Genomic DNA, 24,931 nt, shown 5'->3' on the forward strand with positions numbered 1-24,931 from the left:
TCTACAAAGACAAATTGCATTCCTTATTCATATTTATGTCAATTTTTTAAATTGGGGGAAAGACAATAAAAACTTACTCAAGTAACTTTTCTTATAGAGGCGCTAGACCTAGTCCAGATTGTTTCAATTAAGGTAATTAGGAAAAGCTTAGCCTATAAGCAAATATAGGAAGTGTGGATGGACTGTGCACTCTACATCTTGATAATATCAGGTGTCTCATTCATCCAGGAAATATGTCCATTTCAGACAGCAGTTAAGACATCTTAACATGAATAGCCCAAAAGTATCATCTCTAATTTAGATCCAAATATCCATGACATTAGTACAGATAATAGGTATATGTATTTTGGGTTTTACCTGAGCTAGTAACAAAGCCAAATATTGCCCGATATAGAGCAATTTGGCTTCGCAAAATGAAAAATGTTCCAGTTGTAATTAATTCTGCTCCATTTTGATGAGAACACCCTGATGTGTAATGAATTTATCAAGACCCTATGGGACCTGGAGGCACATCACCCTGATGTTAATGTTAATTACTCTTTTGCTGACGGGAAGCCGTTCGTGAGAGGATGTGCCCTGTTTGAAAAGGAGTGGTGTGTGTTCTGTTCGGTAGGTATACGGCTTGCAAAGCCTTCCTTTCCACCCTGAATGAAATGAACGATTATGCTGGGCAGCATGAAGTCATCTCCGAGAATATGACCTCTCAGATCATTGTGGAGTTAGCTCGCTACGTCCAGGAACTGAAGCAGGAGAGGAAATCGGTAACTAAAATTTGTTTTTCTTCATAAGAGGTGGAGCAAAGATGATGGGACTATCCCTCCAAGTTTTTGTTTGTTTGTTTTTATGGTTTCCTGTACTATACAGTAAATCCTTGTTGCTTATATATTTTATTTATTTTTTGACCATGCTGCTAGGCATGTGGGATCTTAGTTCCCCAACCAGGAATCAAACCTGTGTCTCCTGCATTGGAAGTGCAGAGTCTTAACCACTGGGCCTCCAGGCAAGTCCCTCCCGAGAAGTTTTAAAGTTAAATGAAACCATATGAGACGGTGGGTCTTATATTGCCACCTTTGAGAAGCATACAAAAATTCCGGACCCTGTTCCTAGAAAGTGTTTCTAGGTCTTTATGTACAATTTCAAGGGTCCATTATATACTCTGCAACTCATCTGTGGGCCCCAGAATACTAACCTCTTATGATGAATTTAAATATATTTGAGGCTCTGGGACATACAAGAGTAAGCAATATAATATGGTGTCTGCTGTGTGGAATAAATTGTATTAAAATAAATGCTTATAAGGAGTTCAAAAGAGCCAGAGAGATGGCCTCAGTTACAGCCAGTCTGTTCCCTGGCTCATTCATTGCCATCTAATAAAGGGCCTTTTTGTTCCCCTCATCACCATTATAGTGTTTGCATGACTTTTATTGTTAACAAAAGGGAAAAATGTACCCTCAAGGAAAGTGTATTCATAGTCAAGATTTTGACCAAAGAGATTTATCATTAAGCCATGGTCTGTATCACTGTCTTTGATTGATATGAGGCACATAATAATTTGTTGTAATAAAATACCAAAGTTGGCCAGTAACATGCTTTTCTGATGCAAAGAGTCGACTCATTGGAAAAGACCCTGATTCTGGGAAAGACTGAAGGCCACAGGAGAAGGGGGCGGCAGAGGATGAGATGGTTGGATGGCATCACTGACTCAGTGGACATGAATCTGAGCAAACTCTGGGAGACAGTGAAGGACAGGGGAACCTGGCATGCTGCAGTCTGTAGGGTCACAGTCGGACACAACTGAGAAGTTGAACAACAACAAAATGCTTTTCTGTATAAATTTGAGTCCTTCTTTGAGTGCTCTGGAGATATATGAGCCAATAAGACTGATAGAGTTTTTGCTGAAATGGAGGAGACATTAAATAATAATGACCAAAATAATTATTTAATTGCAACTGTGGTAGTCTCAACAAAGTAAAAATATATATATACAAATGAACATATAATGGGAACACCTGACATGCTCATGCTCCAGATCAGGGGAAAGTTCCCCAGAGGGCTTGAGGGACGAGTAGGAGTCGCCTGGGACAAAGATTCAGTAGAGAGAACAGCGGTGCAAAGGCCCTGAGGCAGGAAAGTATTTGGAACAAAGTTAATAAACTGAGATGAGGTTTTTGTCTGTTCACATTAGAGTGGTGATTCCCAAGAGGGCACAGCTTTTTCTCCCCACCCCAGCAGATATGTGTCAACGTCTGGAGATGTTTTTGGTTGTTTGGCTTATTATAGCTGGGGGTGGGGATTGCTGCTGGCAGCTAATGGGTAGAACCCAGAAGTGCTGTTAACATTCATAATGCACAGGACAGCCTCCACGACAAAGAATTACCCGACCCAGAATGTCCGTCTTGGCTGAGAAGCCTTGCACCTGAGCTCCAGTAGGGTGACAGGCTCTACAGACTGTTCACGAAAGGGGAACTTTTACATGACGGCAAGGAAGCAGCGAAACAGAATCCTAAGGTTTGGAATGAAGCAAAATCCCTCATACAGTCATAAAATAAACACAGTAAATCTGGATGCGATGTTGGACTGCTTCCCTGGGTCCAGAATTTCCCTCGCCCCTGCAAAGTCTCTGTTAAATACCTTCTTCTTATTTGTTCCTTTGGTCGGTGCCTTGTGTCTCCTACTGACCTGCCTTCGCTCATACCGTTGAGCATTTTAACCAACACCCTAAGTTAGAAACTCCGTGCATTTGCCTTAGTAGGAGATATTCATTCTCTTTTCTGGAGTGAATCGTGAAATGTGTAGTCCATGTGACTTGGCCTCCTGTTGCTTTTTTAAATGCCTCCCCTCCAACCACATGGCCTCCTCGCTGCTCCTCACCCATGCCCTCTGTGATGCTGACCCAGGGCCTTTGCATTGCGTTTTCTTGCCTTGGTAAAACTTTTCCCTAGGTATCCGCAAAGCCCACTTCCCGACTGCTTTCTCAGGAATATCAGCTTCTCATTCAGGTCTGTCTTGCTTATCTTATTTAAGACTATAGGGACTTCCCTGGTGGTCCAAGGGCTAAGACTCTGCACTCCCAGTGCAGGGGCCCAGGTTCCATCCGAGTCAGGGCACTAGATCTCATGTGCGGCAACTAAGCTGTTGTGCTACAACTAAAGATCCCACATGCTACAACTAAGACCCAGCACCACCAAATAAATAAATATTTTTTAAAAATTACAAGGTCCTCCCACCTTCTCCACCTCATTTATGCTACGTCCCACTGCTTTATTTATTTGTTTTTCTTTAGCTGTTGTTGTTTAGTCACTTAACTTGTTGTACTAACGCAAAGCTAAGATAGATGCTCATGTTTGCATTTTTATGTAAATAACATTATGTTGTTGTTGTCCAGTCACTAAGTTGTGGTCCGTCTCTTTGCGACCCCATGGACTGCAGCACACCAGGCTTCCCTGTCCTTCACTATCTCCCAGAGTTTGCTCAAACTCATGTCCATTGAGTTGGTGATACTATCTAACCATCCCATCCTCTGCCACCCCCTTCTCCTCTTGCCTTCTTTAGTACATAACAGCATCTAACAGGAGAAGGCGATGGCACCCCACTCCAGGACTCTTGCCTAGAAAATCCCAAGGACGGAGGAGCCTGGAGGGCTGCAGTCCATGGGGTTGCTAAGAGTCGGACACGACTGAGTGACTTCTCTTTCACTTTTCACTTTCATGCACTAGAGAAGGAAAGAGCAACCCACTCCAGTGTTCTTGCCTGGAGAATCTCAGGGACGGGGGAGCCTGGTGGGCTGCCATCTGTGGGATCGCGCAGAGTCAGACACGACTGAAGCGACTTAGCAGCAGCAGCAGCAGCAGCATCTAACATTTTAAGTGTTTACTTGTTTGTTTGTCTTTCACCCCACACTGGAAGCTCCACAAGGGCAAGGAATTTCTTTTCTCAGCCCCTGAAAGAGTGACGAGTGTCAGGCTCTCGATCAATACTCTTGGAGTGAAAGAAAGAATTGAGAACTAGAGCAGCCGTCTTTGACATAGCCTCGTTCTCAGTTAGACTTTGCTAGCTGGGGTCCTGTATTTTCTTTGTTGTGTTATGACTACATCCTTTTGTTTAATTTACTCACTCTTAATCATATGTCTTTTTTACAGTTTGTCATATCTGTACTTTGAATTCTTTCCCTTCTTTAATCAAAAATTATAGTAATTTAATGAGTAAATGATAGGTAGTACAGACACACATTAAATGATATTTTGCAATACTTAGCATTCCTTTTACTTTAGGGAGAATTACATCTCTCTGAGTCAGACGTTCTGTTGGGAGGAGATGTAAACAACATACTCTCTTAAAGCCTTTCATAATTCTATTCAGATGAAAATTTAGGAAACTGAAACTTTTTAAAATTCTAGAAAGAATATCAATAAATACATGTACATTTGCAGTGTTTTAATATAGTGCGTTATGAATACATTTTTTGCTTTATTACATGGTAATAGTTACCATTATTTTGAATGACTGCATGATATGGCAGTATGTTGATGCTCTAATATCAAAAATTATTTTTATAATATTGGATATTTAATCATTTGGCCTCAAGTGTTCGTTTTGATAGGTGATAATAACATGAGGAGGAGGGGTGGGCTGTTACACGTTTTGCTCATTGTCTTACATTTTGTCCTCAGCCAGCCCACCTCTCTGGGCAGTGGTTGTTCACATACATGCTCTTGTTCCCACTGAGTTTATTTTCTTGAACTTACATCCAAGGATGCCCGATTGACGGGTATGACGGTCTCCGCGGCATAGAAAGAGCTGTAGAAAGGGCTTCTTGGGGTCCTCTCGTCCTAAGCCGTCTTTCTCCTTGTGACCTTTCACTTTTGGTTACCCTGACTTTTCTTAGTAAGAGATCTAATTTTCTTCAGGATGACTCTCAAAACCACAGTGGACTGCTATCACTTCCACTTTCTGGTGGTGGTAATTATCAGCAGAAAGACCCCAAGAAAGGTAGAGCCCAAATCCAGCTCTTCTGGGGTCAAATCCAGTTGCCACTTCGCTGAGGGACTGTGAACGGTTGACAGTGAACTTCAGATCTTCCTGCGAGGAGAAGAGAGGAGAGCCTCAGCTCCCGGGGGTTGGGGAGGCGAGGAAGGGACCCAGGGATTGCAGTCAATAAACCCGCTTAGGACTCTGACAGCCCCAATAGCTAGAAAACCTTAGTCAGGATATAAAACTCTCTGAGCAACCAGTTCCGAATCTGTAACTGAGACTGATTGTAATTAACCACCTTCCAAAGTTGCGGGGAGGGTCACAATAACACAGGCACCAACCGCCTTAGCACCTCACTGGTATTGGTGCATAGGCACTGCATATCCAGTACCTCCCATCAGGTCCTTCTGCTTCTCAATACAGAATCTCCTTCCTACTCCAGAGAAAGGGTTCGATCAGGGTTTACGACAGAAAACAGGAGCATCTACAGGTCTCCTGGTGACCCGTGTCATAACAGTATTGTCCAGTGCACAAGCTGCTTTTAAATTTTTAGGTCAAACTATTGTTTCTCATGGCTGACTAGAAATACTATCCTGCTGAAGTACCATTCTTAACTGTCAGCTTAAAACCTTCTGAGCCACTTAATACAGTGGCAAGTTCCTCCCTGCCCAAAGGGACAATTTAGAATTTACAGGATTACTGCTGGATCTCATTACTACCAGTAGAGAGTGTTTCCACGTTCAGTTCCAGTGCCAGTAGAAAGTCATTTTTCATCTAGATTTTTCTATGTTTGAACACATGAATCTCTAACAAGGTGAGAAATGGCTCAGTACGCAAAAGATGAGGTTCCCTTCCTTCTTTGGACGGATTGGAAAGGGAGTAGAAGAACCCACCTGCTGACGCAGGTCAGATGTAAGAGACACGGGTTCGGTCCCTGAGTTGGGAAGATCCCCTGGAGGAGGGCACAGCAACCCACTCCAGTCTTCTTGCCTGGAGAATCCCACGGACAGAGAAGCCTGGTAGGTGGCAGTCCATAGCGTCGCACAGAGTTGGACACGGCTGAGGCAACAGCACGCACGTTGGTAGTGTGAGAGATGACAGAGGGCGATGCGGACATTCTCCTTGCCTCTGGGGCCATATCGTGCTCACAAGTGAGTTGTCTGATCTTAAGCAAAATCTTGAAGTCTTAGAGATATAACCGATTCACTATGCTGTAGAGCAGAAACTAGGATCCCACATGCTGCGTGGCCAAAAAAAATTTTTTTAATTAAAAAAGTATACAACTTGAAAGTTTCAAAAAATTAATTAAAAAAAATCTCCAACTGTAAGATGGAATGATGCTCACTGTTCATATTTTTAGGAGAAAAGATGATTTTTAAAATTTTATTTCAGTTTTTAATCGAAGCATGGTTGGTATACAATGTTGCGCCAATCTCTGTTGTACAACAAGGTGACTCAGTTGTGCACGTAGAGACATTCTTTTAAAATATTATTTTCCATTATAGTTTACCCCTGGAGATTGGATGAGGTTCCCCCTGCTGTACTGCAGGACCTTGTTGTTTATCCATTCTAAATGTAATAGTTTGCATCTACCAACCCCAAATCCCAGTCATCCCTCTCCCTCACCTGCTCCATATCGGCAGCCACACGTCTTATTTCCATGTCTATGAGTCTGTTTCTGTTTTGAGGATAAATTCATTTGTGCCATATTTTACATTCAACATAGAAGTGATACCATATGGTGTCTCTGGGCCCATCCATATTGCTGCAAATGGCATTATTTTGTTCTTTTTTATGGCTGAGTAGTATTCCATTTTGTATATATACCATGTCTTCCTTATCTATTGCTCTGTTGATGGACATTTAGGTTTCCATATCTTGGCTCTTATGCATAGTGCTGCTATGAACACTGGGGTACAGGTATCTTTTTGAGTTCTAGTTTTTTCTGGATATATGCCCAGAAGTGGAATTGCAGGATCTTATGTGCTGTGGTGTGCTTAGTCATTCAGTCGTGTCCAACTCTTTGTGACCCCGTGGACTCTAGCCCACCAGGCTCCTCTGTTCATGGAGATTCTCCAGGCTAGAATACTGGAGTGGGTTGCCATGCCCTCTTCCAGGGGATCTTCCCAACCCAGAAGTTGAACCCAGGTCTCCCACGTTGCAAGCAGATTCTTTACCATCTGAGCCACCAGGGAAGCCCCGGGATCATATGACAACTGTATTTTTAGGTTTTTGAGGAACCTCCATACTGTTCATAATTTACATTCCCATCAGCAGTGTGGGAGGGTTCCCTTTTCTCCCTACTCTCTCTTCCATTTGTTATTTGCAGACTTGAGGAAATATGATTTTTATGCAGCAGTTTCCACACACGCTCTGTTCTGTAGGGAGCTCACTCACCTAGTATTATGAATAACCAGTGTCTGTCCTGACACACGAAAGTGTGTTTGCTTCTTTTGACGAAGATGTGTTGATTTTGTGAAAGTAAATTCTTTAAAAGAGAGCTTTGGCTTGCCATTTGCAACAGCATAGCCCTTAGGTTCTTTCCTGCCTGGTGTTCCAGCCGCAGTCCTCATTAGGGAGCACCAACACTTCTGGAAGCCTGAGCGGAGGAGGGACTCTTAATTTCTTCACCTAATGGGCTCCACTTAAGGCAATTGTATTTTTGGCAAGATGCTCACCTTCTCTTTAGAGGTGATGGAATCAGTAGCCTGCCCTTGGGTTGAGTATAAGTCAAAATATACAGTGACCGTTTCCTTTGCTTCGCATTCAATCTTTTATTCCCAAAGATAAATTAACACAGCTGGTTTTGTGCCAGTGTCTGGGATTTACTGATGTTCAGTGATCGTGGGTAGAAATAACTGGGAAATCAACAGTTCTTTCTAAGGCAGCATGATAAATTTTAATGTGTAAAATCTGGAAATTTTATACTGGCTTGCTTTTCATGAGTGAGTGAGTGAGTGCTCAGTCATGTCCGACTCTTTGCAGCCCCACAGACTGTACCCACCAGGTTCCTCTGTCCATGAGATTTTTCCAGGCAAGGATAGTGGAGTAAGTGGCCATTTCCCCCTCCAGGGGATCTTCCTGACCCAGGGATCAAACCTGTATCTCCTACGCCGCAGGCAGATTCTTTATCTCTGGGCTATCAGGAAGCTTGGGCTGGTTTTTCTAGATTTTTACAAATTTACAAGGAGAGCAATATTCATTATCTCTGTAAGCTGACCACATGCAATGAAAACTTCAATTTCTTTTATTTATTCTTTCTTTTTGGGTAGAGTGACTGTGATTTGTTTATTAGTTGCTAAAATTTTACAAAAACTCTGAATTAAAGAACAAAAACTCAAAATCCTTGTCAATCAAAATCCTCATTTTTCTGTTTCCTTCTGTGTATATGCTCAGTCACTCAGTTTTGTCCAACTCTTTCAGTCCATGAGGTCACTCTTCGTGACCACATAGACCGTAACCCACCAGGCTCTTCTGTCCATGGGACTTCCCAGGCAAGAATACTAGAGTGGGTTGCCATTTTCTTCTCCAGGGATCTTTCCAGCCCAGGGATTGAACCCGGGTCTGTTGCATCTCCTGCATTGGCAGGCGGATTCTTCACCACTAGTGTCACCTGGGAAGTCTTGAAAATATGTAGTTTTCATAATTAGAATTTTAGTGGCTATAGTAATTAAATAATTTTAGAGAACAGAGTTCAGCTCCAGCCTCTGAGTCTGTGTAGGGTTATCTGCAGTGGTCACCACTAACCACATATGAGGGATTTATGGAGATTTATAGCTCCAGGAGGGGAATCAGGAGGTTCCAGCCAACATTTACTGGAACCTCTAACTACATTTCTCCTGGCAGGTGGAAAGAATGCTTCATTTCAAAATGTTGGCCAGGAGCAGAATCACTTTTTGGCAATGGTTATCTGAAGAGTTCTAGAGGAAATAATTATACAATGCCTTCGGTGACTCACTAAAATTTTTCTTAATCTCAGATAATGCTTGCAAGACCCCACATTACTGAGAAATGACCGTAAGAAAAATTTCCCCAAGGTTTCAGAGACGTTGAAAAATTGATAACTAGAAGTCATGCATTCTTCTTGAAGTTAGGTGTTGGATAAGTTCTGTTTATGAAACTTACAAAACAAACTTAATTGCCTATAAGGCAATTCTGCAGCCCAGACTGACTCTACTATGTCTAGGGCATGTTTTTTTTTGTTCGTTTGTTTTGGCTGCACCCTGCCGTGCAGCTTGGGGGATTTCAGTTCCCTGACCAGGGACTGAACCCCAGCCACGGCAGTGAAAGCACCGAATCCTAACCACTGGACCACCAGGGAACTCCCTAGAACGTGTTTTTATGAGATGACACTGAACAGATAAAACTTAGCATGAAGGAAAGCAGAAAGTAAAAGGAGCTTATCTGTGTTATCAAGCTAATTGCAAATCTGTTTTTGATTTATTCAGTCCTGTTGAGATTCAGCTGTGGATACTCTGTTATAAAGCCAGAACCTGTAGGAAGAAAATGCAGAAAAGCAAGGCAGATATTAGACTTCATGATCAGGAAAAAGAGCAGTGGGTCTAAAGAGCAGTTAGTTCTTCCTTACTGGTGTTACTGTGCTGAGTCTCTCGGTCGTATCCGACCCTGACACTTTGCAACCCCATGGACTGTAGCCCACTAGGCTCCTCTGTCCGTGGGATTTCCCAGGCAAGAGGGGGTTGCCATTTCCTCCTCCAGGGGAACTTCCTTACTCAAGGATGGAACCTGCATCTCCTGCATTGCTCATTTACCACTGAGCCACCTGGGAAACCCCGCAAAAAGCAGGAAACCTACAAAACTAGTTGGTCTTTTGTGAGTCATGCTTATACAACACCCACTAATAGTCCCGGGTTTAATGTATGTCTAGAAAGTCTATTTTGTTTTGTTCTGTCCTCTTTGTTTTCAAAGAACATGTGATACCAGCGTTCTATTAAGACCCTGTCCGCACTGTGGTTCTGTCACCTGCAAAACCACTGGTCTGGTGAAGCAAAGAAATTCTATTTTCTCATTTATGGGATGACATACTTAGTTATCAGGATCATTCAGTTTTGTCCTTGACTTCCTGAATTTGAAATGCGACTTTGTATTTCCCCCTTGTAAGTAGGAATGAGACCTTTTTCTTCTAAAATTTGTGAGAATTCCTTGATGAAAGTTGTTCTCCCCTGACTCACCGATGCAGCATCATTGTCAGTGGAGGCCCTGGAGCCCAGGAAGAGTATAAAGGATGTCCCAGAATTCTGTGGTGAGGTGGCCCACTCAACCTGTCCAAAAACAAACTCTGGGTTCCCAGAGTTTATCCTTCATTGTGCCCCAGTCCTATCCTATTGGACTTCCCTGGTGGCTCAGACAATAAAGAATCTGTCTGCAATGCAGGAGACCTGGGTTTGATCCCTGGGTTGGGAAGATCCCCTGGAGAAGGAAATAGCAACCCACGCCAGGATTCTTGCCTGGAGAATCCCACGGACAGAGGAGCCTGGCAGGCTCCAGTCTACGGGGTCACAAAGAGTCAGACATGACTAAGTGACTAAGCACAGCATTCCTATCTACAATTCCCGCCGTCTGTGAATGGCAGTCCTTTTTAACCCAGTTGTTCTGGCCAAAAACGTGGGGCACCCAAGGCTTATTTTTCCCTTACGCCCCGTCTTCTGGCTGATGTCAGGTCCTGTCAGCTTTACCTGCAGTAAGTGTTCTGAATGCAGACGCTTCTCACCACTTCCTCCACAAGCAGTCTCTCGTCATCTCTCATCTGGTGGACTGTCCTACGCCTTTTAGTTTTAGCTCGTCTCTGCTTCCAGGCCTGCCCCCTGGTCAGTGGTCCAGCGCCCCATCTCCGTCTCCACCACCAGCTGCCCCTGGGGCAGGGGCAGCAGCCTCCTCCCTGGTCCCGCTGCCCCTCCTGCTTCAGCATGTTCTCCATACAGCAGGCAGCGCAGCCTTGCAATAAGGCAGATCAGACCATGTCACTTCCCTTTCGTACACGTTTCCAGTAGCTTTCCGCGGTGCTCATGAGGCTTGGGAAGCCGTCCCCGGCCTGGCCCTTGCCTGCTTCCCCTGCCTTACCCTCCCTCTCGGTCTAATTGCACTGGCATCTCTCGGTTCCCTGGACAGGCCAAGCCCTTTCCCAGTTCAAAGCACCCTCGTTAGCTGTTCCCGCTGCTTGCTTGGAAGGGTGTTTCTGAGAACTTGGCAAGTTCACTCCTGCACTTTATTCAAGACTCTGCTTCAGTATCCTCCCAGACCGCCCCGTCCAAACACTGCCTGCACCCGCACCCGTCCCTCCCTAGTTCCTTACCCTCTTCTACTGCTGTGTCTGCTGGTCCACAAGGAAAGAAGCTTTGTTTTATTCATAAGCAATGTTGCACCCTGCCCGTGTGGGTATGCAATGAACACACTTAAATGAATGATTCGAGTTAGACTTTAAAACCTTTCAGCTCAGGGAAGGATGACTGTCCCTGAAGTTTCACCTGTCAACCTAGCACTCTATCTAAAACCCTTATTAAGGGTGATTTCCCTTGGTTTGGTTTGGAAGAACAGTTTCATACCCTTGGAAGAGATCATGTGAAGAATCTGAGCCTTTGGCTGCTTACTATCGATCCTTTGAAGATCCTTTCATCCTGAGTGAATCAGGATTCTTCAGAGGAATGTGAAATAAGGGATTGTTTTGAAGAACAAGTTTTAAAAAGACGACTGGAGTCTAGGTAAAAAGTGTGGATTTGGGGAATTCTCTGCAGGTCCAGTGGATAGACTCTGTGTGTTCACTTCCAAGGGCCCAAGTTCAATCCCTGGTCGGGGAACTAAGATCCCACGAGCCTCGTGTGCAGACCAAAAAAAAAAAGTGTGTTTGTGGAGAGTTCTGGGGAGTGAAAGCCAGCAGGAAAATAAGAGGGTGCGGGGTGTGGGGCCGCAGGAGAGAGGGTGATGGAAACTTGGCCAGAGCTGCTAGACCTGGACTAGGGTGGGAGTAGGGGACTACCCGGTGCCCAGACGGTCAGGGATATGGGGAAGTTAAGTAACTGCACTTGACACAGGGAGGCAGGCATTTTAGGAACTTTCAGCAAGTCCATTGAGAAAGTATTTTTGTTATAAATGAATTTAGAGGAAATAGGTCTTACTGAAGAAAAGCACAAGGCAATTCCCATCACGAATGTTTCTAGGGTTATAGTTTTGGGCTTCACTGAAGTGACAACTGCCCTGAACCTTTCTGAAGGTGCTTCACAGATTCGCTACACAGTCCACACGAATATCCACACACACAGATTGATCGTTAGGTTAATTAACCTAACGAGTCAGGCTAGCACTAGAAGCCCACTGGTATTCAAGCCCATCACACTGTAGGTTTTTTTGGAAATTCTAGTATTTGTCACAGATATATTTTCTGGAAACTCCTTTCTTCTTCCCTTTTTAAAGTTTTTTTGTGTTCCTTTGTTTTCATCTGTAGAATCTGAGTTTTATTTAAAATTCCAGATGGCTGGCTGGCTGGCTGTCCTTAGTTGAGTGTTTATTCTGTTATTTTTTTTTTCCACTTTTTTTTTTTTTTAAAGAAGTGGCTCTTTTCACCTTAATGCTGTATTTTGCTTTTTTAGTGTAGTTTTAAAAATTGATGATCTATTTTATACATATAGTAAAATGAGTAGCTGTTGTACCTAATTGCAGTGTGTGAGTAACAAATATTCTCACCGTTTATCTATTCAGCCTAAGGATGATTTCTTGCAGCACAGTTAAGTCTGCTTCGAAGCTTTGTCTTTGTCATTTTGCTTTGAGTTAATGCTTGCCTATTTTAGGTTTCCTGTGATTTTTTTTTTTTTTTTTAATCTCAGCTACTCCTGGTCTCTGGGAAGTTTCTGAAAAATTTTTGAAGGCTCATTTGATTTGTATAGATTTTACCTGTATATTTTTAAGGTTCAACCAAAAAGTTGAAAGTAAGTTCAGCTGCCACCCAGATACCATCAGGCATTTAAAAAGGTCTATTATTATGTTTGAAGAGAAACTAAAGCTTCTTATTACAGGAGAAAGCAAAGAGCTTTTTTTTCTGGGTCTCTAGAGATGGCATTTCCTGTCTCTCCTCTGATAGGAGCAAAGAGCTGTGATGACTTCACTCCATGGCTCCAAAAGAAGTGCCTATTATCTTTTTTCTCGAGAACAATTCGTCTTTATTTAGAGCTTGGAGGCACACTTTTTAGACCCACACTTGGTCACTGCCCCGCGAAGAAATGTTTGACCATTGTTTGTTAATAAACAAGAAACACATCTGGCAAGCTGGTTGGTTTGTTTAACTTTGCAACTGTTGAAATAAAGCCATTAAAGGAGGGAAGATCTAGCTGGCTACAAAGGGCCGCTGCTATTTAGGTCGTGGGATGCTCTGAACCATCAGAAGGGCTTTTGTTCCGTCCATTGGTTTCCTAAGGGATCAGCCAGCACAGTTTTTGTGTCTTGTAGGCAAATCCATTTTGGAGAACACATACTAGGCAAGAAAGGCTAGAAAGAAAATCAGTGACACTAATTTTTTTTCTCTCTCTTAAGCCACAGGAAATGCAATCACAAGTGTGCTTCTTGTTTTGGTGTGGCTGGGCGGGGGAGGGGGGTGTGGATGGGCGGGGAGTGTTATAACAGGAGCCTTCCCGGGAAAAAGCTCATCAATAAAGTTGGGGTCCACACTGTGCTTGTAAATAAATGTGTATTTATTATTCAACCTGGAAATGAAGAATCGGCAAGAGAATCTACTATCTAGTAGGTTTTCGATCGAATTATCCCCTCGTGCTTCCAAAACACGGCCTTTTTTGGAAGACTGTGGTCTTCAGAGCCGATCCCTTTGCTGGTGAAGCCCGATCCACCTTTCCTGACATCCTCTGTGTGCGTTTCCTCTCGGTCAGGATGGCGCTGGCTGTGAGGGAGCTTTCGTTTCGTGAAAACGTTCATTTCAGAGCTGCTGTCGAGTCGGAGCAGAAGCTTAGAGCCCAGCTCTGAACTGGGTGCCGAGGTTTTCTGTTTGTGTCTGTCTTTGAATCTCAAAGTAAGATTGGGGAGAAATGGGGATAGCTTTTCAGCAAACTGTAGGACACCAGAGACCTGCATAGGAAATGGGGCTGGTCCTCTGGACAGTTTGGGGCCGAGGGGCACAGCTGAGCCTTCGTCCCCCTCCCGGACCCCTCACTCCTCTGCCTCCCCAGGTCCTCCCCCGCCCCTGCGCCTTCTTTAAAGGGACGTCTGTGGCTTTCAGAAAACCCGCTCACATTCTGTACTTCCCCTCAAAGCGCCTCAATTCTGCTCTCGGCTCATCTTACGCCTCCCTAAAGCCCATCCTTTCTTACTTGCTTATGCCTACCTTCGACTCCATCTCTTTTTGGTCGTATCCATCTCTTTTCTGTCGTATCCCTCTGTCTACTATGAGACTCAAAATACAAAGCCCCACGGGGCTCCTCCAGACCAAAAAAAAATTGCTAGATGGGTAAACCTTGCTGTCAAGAGGCACTTAAAATGGTGAAACGTGACCTCCGAAGAGAGACAAGAAAACATTCCCTTATAAAGGAACACTGTTCTTTAAGAAAAAAAAAAAAGAGTCTGATTTTTGTCTCCTCCTCGCCGGCCTCCCGGGGTCAGTTACCTTGTGTATCTCGGCTAAGCCATAGGTTCTGATGAGGTGAAAGAAAAGGCTGTGAGTACCGAGGAGACCTCTCCACGCCCGCCACTCTTTCGCTTCCCTCCTCCACTACACACCCCTCCCAGCTGAACTTACCTCCTTGACCAGAAGACAGACAGCACATTCACGCCTAGTCATCTGAGGAGGGTCATTTATTAAAAGGACCATTTAGCACTTGTGGAGAGGATTCAGGAAGAGCTAAGGGATGGAGTGGTACCCCCACCCCGCCCCGGGCTGATCACAGTGGGGAGCTGCCATGGCCCTGGGTCTCAAAGGGTAGGTGAGCCTTGTAGGAACTTCAGAGATGAGCTATGGGCACTGTCAGGCCGGAGCTGTGGCCTTTGGTCAAAAGACCTCAGCTCTTTGCATCCTAGCAGCGGTGCAGATGGAAATTCCCCGCTCTCTGATCTGCCAGAACCCGTCAAGTCTAACAAAACCAGGGGGAAGGTGCTTTCATATGAGCACGTGGCCCATGCAGGTCAGAACATCCTTGGAATCACTCTGACCTCTCCGTGTCTCACAAGCCACATCTGATCTGATTTATTGGTAATTTTCCCAATCAAAAGACACCCAGAGTCTGAGCCTCTGTCAACACCTGCACTGCTGCCCCAGGGTCCAAGTGTCCATCATTTCCAGGGTTAGAGAGGGACTCCCACCTGGAACATTCTTGCATGACATCCCCGACTTCCCAGGTCATGCAGACAAAAAGCTTACAAGACTCTGCCCAGGCTGCACCTTTCTTCTCTGACCCCATCTCCTCACATTCTTGAGACTCATGTTGGTCTGACTCTCTGATGTCCCTGATGGTCAACACCAAGCATATACCTGCCACAGGGCCTTTGCAGATGGCAGGGAGGTGAATTTAAGTCTAAGAAAATATAAGTCACGAAACCATCTATCCACCCAAAACTTAGACAAGTATTTGCAGCAGCGTTATTCATAATAGCCGCAAACTGGGACGGGTCATCCAAAAAATTACCATGTGGCAATAAAAGGAATAAAGTACTGATATGTGTGATCATTGGAAACGTTAGGCTAAGTGAAAATTATGAAATGTTGAAAGTATGACGTCAGTCACAAAGGATTTCATATTGTACGATTCCATTCATATGAAATATCCCGAATAAGCAAATCTATACAGACCGGAAGTGGTGTGGTGTTTGCCTAGGGCTGGGGAAGATGGGAGGTGACAGCTAAGAGGTTCAGCATTTTTTCTGAGGTGATACAAATGTTCAAGGGACTTCCCTGGCAATCCAGTGGTTAGGACTCTGTCTTCTAATGCATGCGGTGAGGATTCGATCTCCGGTTGAAGAACTATGATCGCACGTGCCTTGGGAGGGTGGGGTGGCAGAGGTATGACCAGAAAATTTTTTTAAATGTTCTAAAATCGATTGTGATGAGAGTTGCCTATTTTGTGACTAGACTAAAGCCCATTGAATTGAACAGTTTCAATGGGTGAATCGTATGGTATATGAATCACATCTCAGAGCGATTAAAAATAAAGATCTGATTGCCATCTTTGTAAAGCATTCCTGTCATTTTCACAAGTAGCATAAATAACTCTTAGCATTCAGTATTATTATAGCTAAAGTCTGAGATGCAACTCTGCGACTATTGACTTATTACTGTTTTCATTGCTCATTTATTTTTTAAGTCTTACATTTCTTCCGAGCACATGGGCCAGATATTCAATATTTAAATATCCTTGGAGTGGGTGAATTTTTTTTCAAGTCTTAATATGAGAAAGACAGAGTACTAATCATGGGTGTGTCTCTGCTCCGCCCCCTCCCACCCCCCCCAGCACTTTCACGATGGACGGAAGGCACAGCAACACATAGAGACGTGCTGGAAGCAACTAGAATCAGTAAGTGAAAAACCAACCGCTCAAGAAATGTCTTTACAGATTTTTCTGATCTGAATTTAACTTAAGTTTGAATCAACACTAAGTACAAAACAGAGACCCTAACATCTTTAGAGATTTTTACAATTTGAATTTAATTGATTTCTAGAGATTATTACTGAAAGTAAAATGTTGAGCCCCAAAGAGCCCAAGTGGAACCTTTTTTCTAAAAATCATAGGGAAGGACAAAGATTAGACAGTTTGGATGGAAATAAAGGCGGATTTTAAAATAACTTCCTGAAGTGATGACATGGAACAAATCAGTTCAGAAAAGAATGCTTTTGGGGAGGGGAAATCAGGGAATGCCAATAAAATTATGATGCAATTACATCTTCATATAGTAATCTCATGGTTTCATTAACGATCACTTTCCCTGTCACCATCTTCTTCTGCTCTTAGAGTAAAAGACGTTTTGAGCGGGATTGCAAAGAGGCCGACCGAGCCCAGCAGTACTTTGAGAAAATGGATGCTGACATAAATGTTACGAAAGCAGATGTTGAAAAGGTAAGGTGAAAGCGAGAGTCTTTTTTTTTTCATTTCCCCTTTTAACGCTTGTCACGTATCCTCCCAGACTGCTGGTCCCCAAGTTCTTCTTTCTGATGCAGCCACAAAAGGCCACTCAACTTGGAATTATTTTCGTTTCGTGTCAACTTGGGGTGTGGGGTATTAGTAGGAGGCTGGGGGAGGAATCTAAAATTCAGGGAAATCCTCATTGTTATGATTTGAGCAGTGTGTTGATTTCTTTAGTTACCAGGACGATTAACGTGGAGACAAACCATGAACCTATCTTAGGGGGTGGTTTCTGCAGACTGTGGTTCTCTCTTAATGGCTTTTCAAAGAAAAAAATCGACCTCTCAAAAGCTGGAGCAGGCCGCCCAGCGCCATCTGAAAGAGCTTGGCTGCTGGCACTGTTTCTGATAAAAAGATAAAGAGACTCACACTAGTGGCCGGAGCTCTGATGGACTCATTCAGGTTGCTGACAGGTTGTAACCCAAGGCTTGCATTGGGAGGTCCTCTCCAAAGCTTTTCCCAAAATGGACTTGTTGGCAATTAGGAATATTATTATAAAGCTTGTACTGTGTCTTCTTGTGGTCCCCTGTGTGTTTTTTCCCTAGAAGCTAAATTTTCTTTTTATAAAAGTCATCAATATGAGTGTAAACAAAATTAGGCTGTTAAAGAACCGTATTCATTCCTGACTGCCTAGGGCTGTTTTGGCATTCATAGCTTCATGCTTTTACATGGGGAAAAAGCACTGCGTTTTCGTAGATTTCTTTCACTTTTTGCCAGATTATTTGGAGATGAATTTGCTTGGAAAACAGTGTAAATTAGGTATTTAGTTATTTGCCCAATTCTGCCAAATTCCTTGCTTAAAGTCTAGGTGTAGATTAGTATGCCTTCCTCTAAAATTACCTAGTATATTAGAAAACACATTCTTAATATCTATATTTGATCTTGAGTGGGGATATTTACTTTACCAAAAGATATATTCATTACCATGCTCATAGTAACGTAACAGTCACTCAGTCGTGTCTGACTCTTTGCAACCCCATGGACTGCCACCCACTGGGCTCATCTGTTCACGGAATTCTCTAGGCTGGAATACTGGAGTGGGTTGCCATTTCCTCCTCCAGGGGATCTTTCCTATCCAGGGTTTGAACCTGAGTCTCCTACATTAGCAGGCAGATTCTTTAACACTGAGCCACCTGAGAAGCCCCAAAAGGTACCATAAATTACCATAAACTTACCATAAGTTAAAATGTTAATTCCCCAAAGTATTTAATATGTTATTCAATTAAAATAGATGGACCCAAAGTTTATTTTTAAAAAAATTTGAGGTTAAATGAACATAAAACTTTTGCATATTCATTTTAGAGCCAGATGCCTTGCTAATAAACTCTCTTTTTATTTCTGTTTTGGGGTTTTCCACAGAGACAGTCGTAACATCGGCAAATAATGACAGTCTTATTTCTTCTTTTTCAGTCTTTATGCCTTTTATTTATTTTTCTTATCTTGCTCTGCTGGTTATGACCTCTTATGCTGGCAGAAGCAGTTATTGTGGATTTCCTTATCTCATTCTAGATAAAGAGAGTGCTTCAAATGTTTCCCCATTAAACATGATTATAATAAGCCTTTATCAGGGTAAGGGATTTCCCTTCTTTTCCTATTTTGCCAAGAGGTTTTTTTTTTTAAACTCAACTTGATATTGAATATCATCAAATATCTTTCCTGTTTCCTTTAATCCATTAATGGACAAATTACATTATTAAATTTTCTTATATTGAACCAAATTAGCATTCCTGGGACTAGTGTAACTAGATTTTGATGTATTTTTTTAAAATACAGAGCTGAGTTTACATTATTAACATTTTACTTGAGATCTTGCATCAATGTTCATTGAAATCAGTTCAGTTCAGTTGCTCAGTCATGTCCCACTCTTTGTGACCCCATGGACTGCAGCATGCCAGGTTTCCCTGTCCATCACCAACTTCCAGAGCTTACTCAGACTCATGTCCATTGAGTTGGTGATGCCATCCAACCATCTCATCCTCTGTTGTCCCCTTTTCCTCCCACCTTCAATCTTTCCCAGCATCAGGGTCTTTTCCAATGAGTCTTTTCTTCACATCAGGTGGCCAAAGTACTGGAGTTTCAGCTTCAGCATCAGTCCTTCCAATGAATATTTAGGACTGATTTCCTTTAGGATGGACTGATTGGATCTCCTTGCTGTCCAAAGGACTCTCAAGAGTCTCCTCCAACACCACAGTTCAAAAGCATCAATTCTTAAGCACTCAGCTTTCTTTATAGTGCAACTCTCACATCCATACATGACTATGGGAAAAACCACAGCTTTGACTAGATGGACCTTTGTTGGCAAAGTAATGTCTCTGCTTTTTAATATGCTGTCTAGGTTGGTCATAACTTTTCTTCCAAGGAGCAAGTGTCTTTTAATTTCATGGCTGCAGTCACCATCTACACTGATTTTGGAGCCCAAGAAAATAAAGTCTGTCACTGTTTCCATTGTTTCCACATCTATTTGCCATGAAGGGATGGGGCCAGATGCCATGATCTTAGTTTTCTAAATGTTAAGCTTTAAGCCAACTTTTTCACTCTCCTCTTTCACTTTCCTCAAGAGGCTCTTTAGTTCATCTTCACTTTCTGCCGTAAGGGTGGTGTCATCTGCATATCTGAAGTTATTGATACTTCTCCCAGCAATCTTGATTCCAGCTTGTGCTTCATCCAGTCCAGCATTTCTCATGATGTACTCTGCATATAAGTTAAATAAGCAGGGTGACAATATACAGCCTTGATGTACTCCTTTCCTGATTTGGAACCAGTCTGTTGTTCCATGTCCAATTCTAACTGTTCTTGACCTGCATGCAGATTTCTCAGGAGTCAGGTCGGGTGGTCTGGTATTCCCATCTCTTGAAGAATTTTCCACAGTTTGTTGTGGATACACACAGTCAAAGGCTTTGGCATAGTCAATAAAGCAGAAGTAGGTGTTTTTCTGGTTCATTGAAATAGAAACCTGTGATTTTTCTTTCTTGGCTGTTCTAGTTTGCTTTATTAGTTTTGGAGTATTCCTTTTTATTTTCTAAATAATATATGTGAGAGGAAATTAGGTTTCATAAATGTTTTGTAATACTTTATAGTGGGAGAGTTTCTAACTACTGACCTAATTTCTTTATTGTCCTTGAAAGCATTCACTTTCAGCAAAATGAAAAATCTGATCCCACATGTAGTTTCCTGCACTTACCTGTTGTTTTTACACAGGTGGAAATATCATTCCAGATTTTGCATTCATAGTCCCAGCTTTTCTAGAGAGCTCACGGAATGCACATTGTAGTACTTCTTGAAGCCACTGAGTCCATCACTATTTGCAATCTTTAGCCTTTTTCTTCCTTTTTTTAAAAATTGAAGTATAATTGACTTACAATATTATATTAGTTTCAGGTGTACTTCACCTTCGTGTTAGTTAAGATCTCATGACATTGTAAAGGCTTACCCATGATTGCTTCCAACTATTAATTGAGTATGAGAAATTGCATATAGACTGGCAAGCCTCCTATACCAACATCACTGCCTTATATTTGCCTTATAATTAGGGTTAGGGTTACGGTCACATAAGAAGGTAGAAGTCACAAGCAGAAAAACCTGTGAGATTGAGAAGACAGTGTGTGTGATTATAAATGTGTGTTCCTTGGAATTTCCACTCTGGTCCACATTTAAAGTGGGTTCTCCAGGAAGCTGCCTTTTCCTGGATCACAGCCAGGCCAGGACCACATCAGTCTGAATTTCCCACTTGGGGTTAGGGATTCCACACCTGCTGGGTGAGTTCTGGTCCTTTGTGATTGAAAATTTTTCCAGGGTGACTCTAGTTTTCCTCCCTTGGGTCGGGTCCAAGAGAGTTAATGTATCAAAAGCACAATTTCTAGGTCCGGTTGCAGCTTTGGGACTTTTCAAAGGTACTACCAAACTGAATTGCTCTTCTCGACTATTTTAGTATTTCCAAGGAGGCACTGCTATTTCTTATACTGACTGTCATTTTGTTATTTTCATGGAAGTCCTATGTGCCTCCTCCCTAAGGACATGCACTGTCTCATGTTGGAATTCTGGGACTTGCCTGGCAGTGCAGTGGCTGAGACAGTGCTCCCGCTGCAAAGAGCCTGGGTTCAATTCCTGGTCAGGGAGCTAGATCCCGTGTGCCGCAACTAAGACCTGGAACAGCCAAATGAATAAAATAAATAAATACTTAAAAAAACAATAACAACAACAATAACTGTGCTTCTCCTGACGCAAACTAGGGCACTTCACACTTTAAAAATAAATAAACATCGGAATTCTTAAGTTATTCTCCTTAGGAGTGTGACTTGAACCACTGTAATTTCCCCAAAGCAAAGCCATGATTTGGTTGTTGTATTCGTTTTGGCATTATCTGTCACCAGTGAAGCTTCTTGTCAGGATCAAGCGGAAAGGATGCAGTGTTTCAGTTCTTAGGGACACTTAATGTAATTTCCCACCTTGACTTCTGAGAGTCTTCGGATCGAATATAAATGTCTTTTCCTCCAGTTTCTGCAAATGATTCAATTACCCAGTTGTCTTCGCGGTGACTCCCCCTGCTTTTTCCGGCAGTCAGCTCCGCAGCCCTTGGGATGATAAGCCTGCGTTTACAAAGACACTGTCGCTGCTCCCACCTCGAGTAGGACGGACTTTCCTAAATTGCGCTTGTGTTTGATGACACCGTCCATGGGAACTGTATGTGCATGATGCATCTTCTAAGCTGCGTAGGATCTGGGTGGGAGCCTGATTTTCTTTTCCTTTGGGGAGGTTAATGTTCCCCAGAGAGACTGGCTCTGTGTTCACACTGCCCAGATCTAGCCCAGCCCACACTTTGGCTTTGGGTTCACCATGAGTATGTGTGGCCAGGTGTTTCATCCTTTGCTTACAAGAGGTCGTGTGTTAGCCTTGAGGTGCCCAGTTTAACTAAGTATAAATTTATATGTAGAAATAGACATTTTAAAAAAAAAACCCACTGGAATTCTTATCTCTGGGCTAGTGAACATATTTGGATGCTGTGAGCATGCCATGTTCCTTAGAAGAATGATGCGGAAAGAAAGTCAGTTCAATGGAATGGTTTTTATTGGTGGTAAAAACTCAAGGAGCTAGGCAATCTCTTTTCCCTTGCCAAGAGGCTGCTATCAGAAAGTTTTGAATTTGAAAACTTGAAATGAGCTGTAGTGATTTGAAATGAGCGGAGCTGGGTTTGTCAGAGAACCAGTACAGAGTGGAATAGGTCATCTTGTGGCTTGTGACCTACATGTTCAAGGGAAACCAGAATTTTTCCCTCCCTTCTAATGAGATGGAAAAGATAATCCTTACTCTCTGTCTTGTAATATTGAGAGGTCGAAGGACTGCAAGGGAACACAGAACAATCAAACCTTATTATGTCTTACTCAGCTATAGGAGTCTCATGTAAAAAAAAGTAATTGAAGCACTGAGGATAAGGTGAAGTATTCTCTGCTGTCCAGCCCTCCCCATCCCAGACCCTTCTCAGGAGTGGTCACTTTTGCCACATGATGTGTGTCCTTTTAGACTCTTCCTGAAAGATGTTTTATTTGTTTATTTGGCTGTATCGGGTTGTAGTTGGCGCACGCAGTGTCCTTCGTTGAGGTGCATGGACTCTAGCTGTGGCGGTGGGCTCCCGAGTGTGTGGGCTCAGTAGGTGAGGTGTGCACACCCAGCTGCTCCCTGGCATGAGGAAGCCAACCCAGGTCCCCTGTGCTCCACCAGGGAGGTCCCTAGACCTTTTCAAATGGGTATTTATTGAGGTGCGATGTACATACCATAGTGTGGCCATGTCTTATGTGGACAGCTCAATGAGTTTTTGCACATAAATGAAATTGTGTGCTGGGACCCCAGATAAGGGATGTTCCTAGGACCCCAGCAGTCTCCCTGGGACCCTACCCCCACCCAAAGTTATTATAATAATAAACTATTATCCTGACATGTGACGTATCTTTGTTTAGCCTGTTTCTATACTTCCTACAAGTTACACCATCCGTATTCTCCCGCCTAGCTTCTCTAACTCAGTGTGGCGTCTGTGAGATTCATATTCTCATCACCAGCGGCGGAGGTGTGTGTTGTTGTGTGGTGTCCATCGTGCGGATGTACAGTTTATCCGTTCTCGGGTTGGTAGATGTCTGGATTGTTTCCATATTGAGGCCAAATTAAGAACAAAGCTCGCATGAACATTTCTGTGCATCAGTTGGCAGGCACGGTCTCCCCTCCTGCTCAGTGTGAGCGTGGCTGAGGTGGAACCCTGAGTCACAGGTGCTGTCAGACCTTGACAAGGTGGCTTTGCTGGTGGACACCCCTTCAGCAGCTGCTCCTCACCCACATCGGGGGTTGGGAGTCTCAGTCCTTTTATTTCAGCCTTTTTGATGAATATGGAGTGGATTCTGGTAGTGTCTTTAACTTACCTTTGTATTTCCTTGATGAAAAATGATGTTGAGCATCTTTTCACATGCTATTATGTGCCAGTTATAATAACCTTTTTTGTAAAGTGCCCAAATCTTTAGCTTATTTTAAAAACAGACTTGCTTCTTTCTAGCATATGGTGGTGGTGGTGCTTTAGTTGCTAAACTGTGTCCGACTCTTTGCGACCCCACGGACGGTAGCCCTTCAGGCTCCTCTGTTCATGGGATTGTCCAGGCAAGAATACTGGAGTGAGTTGCTATTTCCTTCTCCAGGGGACCCAGGGATCCCTGGGAACTCCTGACCCAGGGATATAACCTGTGACTCCTGCTTGGCAGGTAGACTCTTTACCACTGACCCACCTGGATAGCCATATACATATGTATGTATGTATATAATTATACAGTTATCTTTACTTACCCCAGTAAAGCTTTTTGCTACACTTTTAATTACTATGTGGCTGAGCTTTTTAAAATTTTCATCACTACTATTGAAATATTGTTGGGTGATGGGAAAAGCCTAGGCAACTGGAATGTTATCATTTCCAAGTCACACATTTATAAAGGTTAGGCTTAGAAGTACAGAGAGCCCAGCTGTCTGTGGCCCCATCTCTCAGAAGCCCAGCACCAGGGCCATCAGAGTGGACATGGTACCAAAGGACCATTGTTCATTGTCACCATTAAACTCTTTAGATAGTCTCGATTTTGGGGGGGGATGGTGGTAGAGTACAGTGTATAAAGAAGTGGACAGGAGACTATTTTTTTTTTAATATTTATTTGTATGACCATGCTGGGTCTTAGTTGCAGCAAGTAGGATCTTTGATCTTTTAGTTGCAGCGTGCAAACTCTTAGTTGCAGTGTGCAGGACCTAGTTCCCTGACCAAGGATGGAACTCGGGCCCCCTGCACTGAGAGCAGGGAGCCTTAGCCACTGGACCACCAGGGAAGTCCCAAGACTACTTTTTAATGGAGTCAATATTTCAAGCTTTTATACAGTTTGGAGATTACTTGTGAAGAATCAGAATTCTAAGTAGCCATTAATTTATTTTTATAAAAATGTTTCTAGTAATGTCTTTCTTGCAGTTTCCTTTCATTTGGAATAGTTCTTAATCCAACTAAACTCCAAATTTGTCTATTTCTATGTAAACATAGGCCCCCCTAAATGAGTTGCTCCATACTTTTTTTTTCCAAGAGAATTCTCATGGAATCAGGATTTCATGGTCTTATTCTCATTTTTAAAAAAAAACTTGTTTACATTTGTTTTATGGATATATAGTTGGTTAATAATGTGTTAAATTTTACCATACAGCAAAATGATTCAGTTATACATATAGATGCATTCTTTTTCATATGGTTTATCACAGGATACTGAATAATTCTCCCCGTGCACACGGTAGGACCTTGTTGTTTAGCCATCCTCTGTATAATAGTTTGC

At 42.9% G+C, this 24,931-nt stretch overlaps 1 protein-coding gene across 6 annotated transcripts in view; it reads left to right on the forward strand.

Moving 5' to 3' along the window:
* Window positions 1-24,931, forward strand: part of FNBP1 (formin binding protein 1) — a 133,850-nt gene that overhangs the window by 58,755 nt on the left and 50,164 nt on the right. For all 6 annotated transcript variants that reach the window (XM_061154412.1, XM_061154411.1, XM_061154413.1 and 3 more), the window contains exons 4-6: window positions 614-761; window positions 16,431-16,493; window positions 16,929-17,033. In XM_061154412.1, the coding sequence (XP_061010395.1) occupies window positions 614-761; window positions 16,431-16,493; window positions 16,929-17,033 (316 nt within the window). The remainder of the gene's footprint in view (window positions 1-613; window positions 762-16,430; window positions 16,494-16,928; window positions 17,034-24,931) is intronic.

The sequence above is a fragment of the Dama dama genome, chromosome 11 (genome assembly GCF_033118175.1).
Source record: "Dama dama isolate Ldn47 chromosome 11, ASM3311817v1, whole genome shotgun sequence".
Lineage (NCBI taxonomy): Eukaryota > Metazoa > Chordata > Mammalia > Artiodactyla > Cervidae > Dama > Dama dama.